This window comes from Phasianus colchicus, chromosome 1, assembly GCF_987193195.1.
Source record: "Phasianus colchicus chromosome 1, bPhaCol1.hap1.1, whole genome shotgun sequence".
In the NCBI taxonomy this organism is placed as follows: domain Eukaryota; kingdom Metazoa; phylum Chordata; class Aves; order Galliformes; family Phasianidae; genus Phasianus; species Phasianus colchicus.
The window spans coordinates 63229972-63240862 of NC_143436.1; the positions used below are offsets into that span (position 1 = coordinate 63229972).

At 45.6% G+C, this 10891-nt stretch overlaps 1 protein-coding gene across 1 annotated transcript; it reads right to left on the minus strand.

Annotated features, from left to right (window-relative positions):
* Positions 1-2767: 2767 nt before the first annotated feature.
* LOC149919663 (uncharacterized) lies at positions 2768-7968 on the minus strand. The gene is made up of 2 exons (XM_090145698.1): positions 6755-7968; positions 2768-5945 (listed from the first exon to the last, which is right to left on the minus strand). The coding sequence occupies exons 1-2, from the start codon at positions 6777-6779 to the stop codon at positions 4738-4740; spliced, it is 1233 nt and encodes a 410-aa protein (XP_090001824.1). The 5' UTR covers positions 6780-7968; the 3' UTR covers positions 2768-4737.
* Positions 7969-10891: the final 2923 nt, after the last annotated feature.

Here is a 10891-nt window from a genome sequence, read left to right on the forward strand (position 1 = left end):
TTTGTGCACTTTCTTATCTTAAGATAAGTTTATTACCACAGATATGTAATTCTTGACTTTCTGCTTGTTAAATATTTGGACAGGTGTGTCCTTCTTTAGAGTAGCCTTATAGAAAACCCCAAGTTGTAAAGGACCCACAAAGATCAAGAATTCCAACTTCTGGCTCTGCAGTGCACCACATAAAATCCAAGCCCTATATCTGAGAGCACTGTTCAGATGCTTCTTGAACTCCAGCACTTGGGGTTGTGCCAACTGCCCTGGGCAGCCTGTTCCATGCCCACTGCCCTCTGATGCAGAACCTGTTCCTAAGCCCCACTGATGCAGCTCCATGCTGTTCCCTCAGGCCCTGTCATCAGAGAGCAGAGCTCAGTGCATCCTCTCCTCGTGAGGGCTCTCCAGACCCTTCACTATCTTTGTAGCCCTCCTTTAGATGCTCTCTGATAGCTGTATGTCCTTCTGATATTGCAGCCTCAAACTGCACCCAGTGCTTGAGGTGAGGCTGCACATTTCAGAGCAGAGCAGGACAATCCCTTCCGTCACTCAGTGGCAGTGCTGGGCCTAATGAACTCCAGAGTAGGTTTGGCCCTTTTGGCTGCCAGTGTGCACTGCTGACTCGTGTTCAACTTGCTGTCAACTAGAATCCCTAGTCTCTTTCTGCAGAGCTGCTCTCCAGTCTCTTGTCTCCCACTCTGTACATATAGCCAGGGCTGCCCCATCCAAGTTGCAGAATCCAGCACTTGCTCTTGTTAACCTCATGTGGATGGTTATTGCCCAGCCCTCCAATTTTTCAGGATCTCTTTCAGTCCTCGAAGGAATCTGCAGCTCCTAATTTAGTGTCATCTGCAAACTTAATATCTTCGAGTTTTATATCCAGTTAATTGATGGAAACATTAAAGAGAACTGGCCCTAAAATGAAGCCCCATGGAGCCCTGCTAGTGACTGGCCAACAGCCATTTACCAAATCAATTTGAAACTGGCTCATCGGGCAACAATTGTTTATCCATTGTATTGTGGTTTTGGCTGTATGCTGGGCATTTCATCCAGTAGGATACTGTGAGAAATAGTATCCAAAGCTTTCCTGAAATCATCTTGTTAATACTAAAACAAGGAGCCTGGGGAGGAGCAGCCATGGACTTGAAGAGAATCTATTTCCTGCTGCACCCAAGCCATGCCTCTCGCATTGGAGTTGTAATAGATAATGAGCTCTTTCCTGTGCTTACTGGGAACTTGCTGCAAACAGCAGTACAAACAGGTGTATGGCGAATATCTTGACAGCAGTAACTGGTGAATAGAGTTTTCTACCTTCTTATTATGTAAAATAGCATCTTCCCTTTCTGGTGTTTGTTCAGAGAGAGCTAAAGAAGGTCAGCTCTTGACTAGGGTAGGGATAGAAATTTTTTTTTATTGAGTAGCTTAGGGCATCTGTCATTTTGCTATATGAAAAGTCTGAGTTGAGAGGTAGCAAGTGGAGCTGGTTTGTCCCTGATGTTGGTTTGGTGCCTTCCCAGCTGCAGTGGGCTAAAATGGGCTGCACCTCAGTATACTGCACTATAGCGTACATATTGATGGGAATATTGCAGCAAAATGAGCTTGGGGGGAAAAAAAGGATCTGACTTGCATCTAGCAAGGCCTTCAGTGTGGTGAAGAGTATTTTCTAGGGATGGAGGGGCAGTCTAATCTAGCTCAGAAAGCTACTGAGATCGCAGGCAGTAGTAGTTCATGAAGTATGCTTCTATTTCACCTAATGGTCTTATCTCTGTAGAAAAAAAAAAAAAAAAGATAAATACTGTTGTAAATGCTCTAATAAAACCTCTTCTTTTATGGGTGTCTAAAAGCCTTCCAGGCTTTTTTCCAGTGCTCATTATGAATGAATATCAAGGCACATTCACTCCAGTGCTATAGCTGAGTCACAGCTTGGCAGTCCTGCCAGGCACTTGGCTGCATGCATCCTTAAGCTGAAGTGTGTGGGTGCAGTAAGAAACTTACCCACAGGGGCAGAATGCATGGCAGTGACTTCCAAAGCATGACTGTCACCTCACTGCGTGCTCACCTGCCACTGGTTTGTAGGCAGTCAGCAAACTTTTATTTCTAATTTTATTTTGTTCTTCTAATATATAGTCGTTTCATATTATACATGCTGACGCTCCCAGTATTTGGTGTGTTTTAGAATTGCTGTATTTTTTCAACATTTCTTTAAAAATGGAAGTAAACAAACCCCAAGAACTTCTAGCAGGAAATATCTGCTCGTATGAAGACACAACTTCTATCAGACTTCTTTGAACCATGTTTGCTTATCGATCTAGCAATTTCAATATGAAGCAGCTCGTCAGCAGTGATGAAAGTTGGGTATCTAAAAAGTCTTGACTAGTGTTTGCCTTCTTGAATAAGGTGGATGAAACACAAATTTAGTAGTATGTCATGGATTTTTCTGTGTTTAACATCTTCTACTTAAAGAAGTTGCCTTTGGGGTTCCTGTAAAACACCAGTGTTGCCAACACCAAAATGGAAATTTTCACCAAACCCTGAAGACCAGGGTTAGGAATTCTTTAGACATAAATGACCAGGGCTCCAAAGAATCCAAAGCCAAGAATATGTCATATTTCTCCATAAATATGTACTTTAACTATGGAAAAGAGGAGCCTTGCATTAAATTCTATGGAGACTTCCTTCAGTTCAACAATTGTGCAGTTTGTTTGTTATAATGATTATATTATGAGACTTCAAACAGTCAAGTTTGTAAATAACATGAACAACTGTGGTCCGGAGCAGAACATACATACACAAAATCTGTGATTCTGTGATACTACTGCAATCTTGTGTAGGTCGCGACCCAAGAAGATTTTGCTATTCGGTAAGGAATCTTCAATTTCTTCACAAATACTTTCTAATATTGGAGATTTAAAGAAATCAATATTGCTAAATTTACATTTGTTTTCCTCTGCAAACACACTTTTATCTTTAAGTATGAAAAGTTATTTTCCTAATGCCATAATACAAAGAAGTTTTCTGAAGACTTAAAGGGACCAGTGTGTTCCAATCAAGATCACACGGTGGCATGTGTCAGGGACCTGGAAGGCCACAGACTGAAGAATGATCCTGGGATGGAACAAAGTATTCTGACAGTTTTAAGGGAAGTGATATTTGTGGCTGCAGCTGCAAATATCTTGTTTGGAAGAGAGAGGACCTTGGTAGTTTATCTTGTTTTTGCAAGGATTTGTTTTGCAGACAGGTGTTCCACCTGGGCTCTGTATCACACATTGGCCTGTGGGTACAGTGTGCAAATGGAAAAACCCCAAAGACCCCGTAAACTGTTGAAAACCTTTATAAGGAAGTCCCAACTTCAAGTTTTTTTTCACTGAGAGACTGGTGAGGTGCTAGAACACGTTGCCCAGAGAAACTGTAAATACCACGTCCCTGGAGGTGTTCAAGTTGATGAGGCAGGGGGCCCTGAGCAAACAGGAACAGCAATTGATGTAGTGCAGGGCACCGTGGTCTGTGGAAGGGGACTTGGAACATGATGGTCCTTGAGGTGCTTCCCAAACCAAGCCATGCTGTGATAAAAGAAGGAAAATGCAGTGCTCAACTCCCGTAAGTGTTAAAGGAACTCCAGCTCCCAAGGACAGCTTTGTAACACTTATTTCTTTAGTGAGCATTTCAAATATGGCTTATCAAATTCCTCAGTACCTTGAAGGTACTAATGATGTCACTCTGAGTGTTGTGGTTAAGTGACCATGTCAGGAATTCTTCCCAGTTTCGAGGAGTGCTAGCCTATGAATTGCCTTTTGGCTTTCCAGAAAGTGTTTATGCATGCGGTTAGCTTTGCATTCCTGAATAGTATTTGTTTTAGGAATATCAGTCACAAATGGGATTAAAACTTGATGGAGTGAGTTGTAGTACATTTAATTTCACGTTTTTTTTTTTTTTTTCCTGTTTTGTGTTAATCACTGGCAGCGTGAGCTGTGCAAAAGGTGTCTGTTTTGCACGATCCTGACTTGTCCCATTTGCTAAAACTTGATTTTGCTCTTTCTGGATTGCCGTCATCTTCTGCAGAGCTCGGTCTCCTCGATCCATTCTGTTTGTTTCCTGGACATGGAGAAGCTGGGGACTGAAGAGGAATTGGCATCTATCAGCTGGGGTTACTGGTGGCATCAGGGTTTGTGTTCACGTGATCAAATGTGGACAAGGAGAAGCCAGTCCGTAGAGCAAAACCCATGGTGGTGAGAGCCTGGCACTCACCTTGTATGTTTTTCTGTGGTACACCTAAGATGCAGGTAAAATCTCACCCTATTAAAACTAGTGAGGCACACCAAAATGTGGTGATTGAGAGGTTATAGAAACATTAGCGAAATCAACGTTATCGAAGAGAGGAGAGCGATAGGACAGGGGCAGTGGATGTAGATTAGATGTGAGGGGAAGTTTTGTTCACTGGGAGACTGGTGAGGTGCTGGAACACATTGCCCAGAGAAGCTGTAAATACCACGTCCCTGGAGGTGTTCAAGTTGATGAGGCACGGGGCCCTGAGCAAACAGGTACAGCAATTGATGTAGTGCAGGGCAGCCTGGTCTGTGGAAGGGGACTTGGAACATGATGGTCCTTGAGGTGCTTCCCAAACCAAGCCTTGCTGTGATAAAAGAAGGAAAATGCAGTACAATTCTATAAGCAAAAGGCCATTGCAAGTTTAATGGAAAGAGCCAGGTGGTGTACTTTATTACAAGGAGAGCCAGGTGGTGTACTCTATTACAAGGAATGCCAGGTGGAATACTCAATTGCCAAGAGAGCCATGCTGTGTGGTATATTCCAAAGAGAGCCAGTCAGTATGGCATACTCCAAACAGAGCCAAGCGGCATAGCATCCTCCAAGGAGCGCCAGCCTGCACGGTACCCTCCAAGTAGAGCCAGCCTGCGTGCTATATTCCAAGGAGTGCCAGCCTGTGTGGTATGTTGCAAAGAGAGCCAGGCGGTGTGGAATATTCCATAAACAATGCAGATGGTGCTGCATATTCAATAGCAGGGCCAGCTGGCGTAGCCTATTCCATAGCAGGGCCAGGCGGCGTAGTATTTTCCACAGCAGGGCCAGGTGGCGTAGTATTTTCCATAGCAGAGCCACACGGCGTAGCATCTTCCATAGAAGGGACCAGTGGAATAGTATATTCCATAAAGGAGTCAGGTCGCAGAGTATATTCCAGGAGAAGGCAGGCGGCATAGTGTATTTCAAGAAGAGGAAGGTAGCGCTGTATAGTCCAAGAAGAGGCAGGCGGCGCAGTAGGGTCCAAAAAGAGGCCGATGGCATAATGTATTCCAGGAAGGTGCAGGTGGTGTAGTAGATCCCAAAAAGAGGCAGGTGGCGTAAGACATTCCAAAGAAGATGCAGGCGGTACAGTGTATTCCAAGTACGAGGCAGGTAGCATAGCGTACTCCAAAGAAGATGGAGGTGGCATAGTATATTCCAAAGAACCTTCAGGTGGTGTAGTTTATTCCAAAGAAGCTGCAGGCAGCACAGCAGTTTCCAAAGAAGCTGCAGGCAGCACAGCAGTTTCCAAAGAAGCTGCAGGCAGCATAGCAGTTTCCAAAGAAGCTGCAGGCAGCGTAGTAGTTTCCAGGCAGAGGCAGGAGATGTAATAGATTCCAAGAAGAGGTGGGTAGCATAGTATATTCCGAAAACAAGGCAGGCAGCGTAGAATATTCCAAAAACAAGGCAGGCAGCATAGTAGATTCCAGAAAAGAGGCAGACGGCACAGTAGATTCCAAAATAGAGGCAAGCAGTGTAGTAGATTCCAAGAGCCAGGCAGCGTAGTAGTTTCCAAGAAAAGCCAGACGGTGTAGAAGATTGCAAGAAGAGGCAGGTGACATAGTAGGTTACCAGAAGAGGCAGGCAGCGTAGTAGATGCCAAAAAGAGCCAGGCGGCATAGTAGACTGCCAGAAGAGCCAGGCGGCAGGCAGCAGCCCTGTCACAATAGCAAGCGTTACTGGAGCAATTCCCACATCACTGCTGTGTCTCTATCTTCACGTGATAGGAGTAGTATTGTGATAGAGCAGTGCTCAGGGCAGCCACCCATCAGAGAACCAAACCACATGGATGCCTCTTTCTACTGTTTGTTTCCAGAACGACACAGAATTCAAGTGAAAAGCAAAGGCCACGAAGGTGCTTTTTAGGGCCAAATGCAGTATCTATTACTTATCCGCGGGTGAAAATGATACTCTGATACTCTCCCTCTTACAGCGGAGGGAGCTGGGGGGAAGTGCATTGGTTACCCCGACATAATGGGGAAAGAAAGAGAGCTTGGGGTCACTTGGACTTAACATTGAATAAAACTTTGGACAAATCTGTGGGACTTCCTTCAAAATCGTCATCCCAGAGAAGGGATGATGGTAAGTTTTGGACTAGCTCTTCAACCGTGCCCTACACTTCTGCAGTACACGATGCTGCCTTCCAATTTAAGGTTTTACTGGAGGGGTTATTTTCTATTTTAAGAAACTACCAGACATTACAACGATGTGTACCACCTCGGCCTCTAACGACCGGGCCTGAGAAGAACCTTGTTTTGCACTGCCCTCACTTTCCGACATACAGAGGAACAGAGGCTGGGCCCCAGTGGCTCAATGCGGCTCGGCAGCACAGCGCCCTTTGCTCTCGCTCCTCAGGTCTGATGAGGGAAAGCATTGGAAAAGAAGTAGACCCCATGGGCTGAGATGTGAACTGTTTACCACAAAAGAAGAGGAAAGAAGAAGAGGGGACTAAAACACAACTACTCACCAGTCACTAACTGATGTGCAGCCATCAGTACTGCTGATCAAGGCCCAGAGACAACACAAAGACCAACCAGCAGCACCAACTGCAAACCAGCAGCTGCAACCGCTGTCCAGCAGCCCCAGCTGCTATCCAGCAGGTCCAACTACTGTCCAGCAGATCCAAATGCTATTCAGCAGATCCAACTACTATCCAGTAGCTCCAACTGCAGACCAGCAGCTCCAACTGCTAACCAGCAGCTCCAACTGCTAACCAGCAACTGCAACTGCTAACCAACTGCCCACTGAGCTCAGCATTATGGCACCACATGACATCACAGAGTACGGAACAGCCCCGGCCCAATGGTGGCACAGTCGTGGCCCAGCCCAGCCTTGCTCCCCGCTGCCGCCTGTCACAGCAGCGGCTCCAACCCACCCAGTTGTGGTTTGTTTGCCCATCTTCAGCTGAATCCAGGACTCTTCCTTTTCCCTCAGCCTGTCTCAGGGGCTTTGACCAGCACAGCTCGCCTCAGCGGTGCCCCCCGGGTGCAGGCTGAAGGCAGGTTGGGATGGCAGTATTAAAAATATCCTGTTAGCACCCATCTGCTGCTGTTTGGTGTTCACCAATGGAAATGGGCCTCTGCTGGGTGTTAGGTGGTAATTTAGCCTGTTTGCGAGGCCAACAGGCATGCCTGAGTGATTGGGGGGCAAGGAATGCAGCGCCTCTCGGCCTGAGGAGCTCTATCCCTCACCTCTGCCCTGCAGAGCGTTTGCTCTGTGCCAGGAGTCAGCAGTGCGGCTGCTCTCAGCCTTTCTCCGCATCTATAAGCGTTCTGATTGTTTTCTCACACACGAGGACACTCAGAGGAGCAGAGGTTGGGTGCCAGTGGGCTCTACGGTGTGGTGTAACCCGGCAGCCACCCGGGCCCACACCGTCCTTTCATCAGACTACCAAAGAGGGATGAGGGAGAGAACTGGAAATGAAATTGAACACGTGGGAAGCTCTGGGGAGGCTCAGCGGACCATGAAGTGGACATATGTCTGCACAACGGAGGTTTTACTGTACAGAACTTCCCAGGGTGCTTCACAGCTCACTTATGCTCAGCACTGGGCTGCTGTAAGTGTTAGATTCCAGGTAAAAATTCTTAGAGGGTGGTAAGGCACTGGCCAGTGAAGCTGTGGATGCCCCATCTCTTGAGGTGTTCGAGGACATGTAGAATGGGGCCCTGGGCAGATGGATCTTGTGGGCGGCAGTCCTGCATGCAGTAGGAAGTTCGAAATGGATGGCCTTTAAGGTTCCTGTCAACTCAAACCCTTCTGTGGTTCTATGATTCTAAATGGTTTCTATCTGTACACCAATTCGCAGCCAAAATGCTTTAGATGTGACTCTGGAGAAAATTTTCTGGGTCTGTTTCATTCAAGAGGAATCCAGCCTGCTTCCTCAACATTGCTCCACATTGTGAGCCTGAGTGCTCTGTGCTTGGGCAGGAGCAACCCCATTGCATGGGGACCCTTCAGCCACAGTGAGCTGCCAACTTACACAGGAGGTCTCCCAGTGTTTCTCCTGGTTGCCAAAGGGAATTTGCCAGCAGCTGGGGGAACTGTGCACAGTCCTCTCTGCTGCAGTCCTTTCTTTTGTCACATCCCTGCACATGGAGGTCAGCGCTCTTACCACAGGCTTCATTTGGTTTCAGTTTTCAAGGTTTTTTTTTCTTTCAACCATTAAAGCAAAACCTTTCTCAGTAGAGCAAACAATGTGAAACTAAACCAAAACATCTCTGAGACTGTAACACAATCATGTCCTAGCGCTGCAGGCACAGAGGCAGGGCCTGCAGATCTGTCCCTGGAGTGAGGAAACTCAATGCAGAACTCAAGGCAAAGATGTCCTCCACACATTAAATATATCTGGCTTTCTGTAAGCCTTCACATGCAGCATGCTGTAAGAGATTATTCTTTTACATCATTGTCTCAAAGCTTGCTGAGGACACAGATGAACAAATTCAGGCACATCCTAAGCAGGGGTTGAAAAATCCTTTGTCTGGAGAACTTTGAAGGAAAAGTCCTGGGCAGGGGTTGTGAAATCCTTTGTCTGAGGGACACAGATGGACAAGGCCAGGGGCAAGGAAAGACAGAGAAGCTGCAGCTTAATGGCTGTGAAGTGGTCTTTTGTGTGGGCTTATCTCGAGGAAGATGGCCATCTCAGGGGGTACTCACATGCTCAAGCACCCAGGGATGTCATGTAGGCAGAAAGAAAAGAAGGATAAAATGGGGACCTACAATCATGAAGAACAGAGGTTTTCTGGCAACAGATTCCGCATGAAGAAGACAGCAGGTTTTCTGGCAACAGATTCCTCATGAAGAAGAAGAGGTTTCTGCCATGAAGAATCCTCACGACCTGCCTCTCTCTCTCTCCTGGACTTGCTCTGCGCTCTCCCCCTCCCGGACGTGCTCTGCCCTCCACCACGATGCTGAAGAAGAACAAAGGTGTCTGCCATCAGATTCCTCACTACAGAATGCCTGCATGCCGACGGACTCTCCTGGGCCCGCTACCCGAGTCCTGCTGCTTCCCCCCGGATTGGCTCTGCGACTGCCTCCTGCTGCCTGCTTGCTGCCCAAGGCCGGCCACGCTGCTGCTGCTCTCTCCCCCTCCCCTCCCCCCTGCTGCTTCTGCCTCGGACCTTCGAAGCGGCGTGCGACGGGACCGCTGCTGGATCCTGGTGGTGACTGTCCCCACTTTACGGCATTCTTGCTTCTTTCCTATCTTTTCTATCGCCCTCCTTCCCTTCCCCGTCTCCTTAATTAGGATTTATAATAAACTGGTTGGACTAACATATGAACCGTTGTTTCTTAATCTCACATCGGGTATATAGATATTAAAAGAACCTCATCTCCCTCCTATAAATCGGAGCGAGACACATGCCCTCAGTCTCTCTCAGATCGTTGCAAAAGATAATTCAGTTCTATTTACTTGTGGTTCATCTGCAGTTCTTTTCAGTACTAAATCATGGAATTATTCTTTTTAACACTACCAGGGAAGTTAATAAAATCCAAGATCTTAGATTAAAATTTAAGTATGTGTGTCACTGTGGGAATACAAGAAAAACTATTCTGAGCAGCAACTGTGGAGCAAAATAAACAGCATGAGAACCAAGCATACCTTTAGAAAAGAAAAAGCAAAAAGGAATGGTTTATGGCTCTGTTTGGATAAGCATCCGCATGCACGGTTAAGGAACATTTGTAGGATACTCTATTGATATGTAAAAGTGCATGGGAAAGTTTTAAGGGTGGATAGGAAACCTAAAAAAGGAAACTTGTGAATGTATATAAGTGATGTGAGAACTTGTAATAAACAATTTGGATCGTTCACATCTGAGTCTGTGCATCAGATGCTGCTTGTCACTATTATTTTCCTATGATAAATATTAGTATATAGTACGTGCTACTGCAGAAAAGAGTAGAGAAAGATATGCAGGCATCATTCTTTCTTTATTACTAAGAAAAAAATGAAAAGTGCTTTAGGCAGATTTCAGTGTGTACATTGACATTACTATGACTGTGATAGAACGATGGTTTTCAAATTTGTGATGGAATGATGATTTTGAAACATGTCACTACTCTGCTTTTTTTTTTCTTCCTTTTTAGTTTTTCTTTCCTTCTTTGAAAACTATTAACATCAGGCTTGTAAATGGCATGAAAAACTGAGGTTCAGAGCAGAATGCATAACTGCAGTCTTGTGTTTGTCCTGACCCAAGAAAGCTTCCATAAGTACTCTTCAAGTTGTTCACAAATGCTTTCTAATATTGGAGACTTACAGAAATCAATACTGCTAACTTTGCATTTATTTTCATCTTAGAACATAGGTATTTAGGTTTGACAACCAAAACAATGGACTTTGCACTACATTTTGCCCACTGGCTGACACTTGGTCCTTTTGGCTTTCTTAAGGGTCTACTTTCACTCTTCTGAGGATGTATAAATATCTCTCGGATGATTTAAATAGTCCCATATAATCGATTTGCCATATAGATCATAAAGCTTTCTCTTTTCTCTTTGGCATTTTGTTTTGCTTCTCTAAATTCTAAGTTAGCCAATAAGCAGTCGTGCTGCTGTCACTGCTTCCCATCTCCCCCCACTTTTTTTTTTCCCACCATTGAAGCTCCTTCAC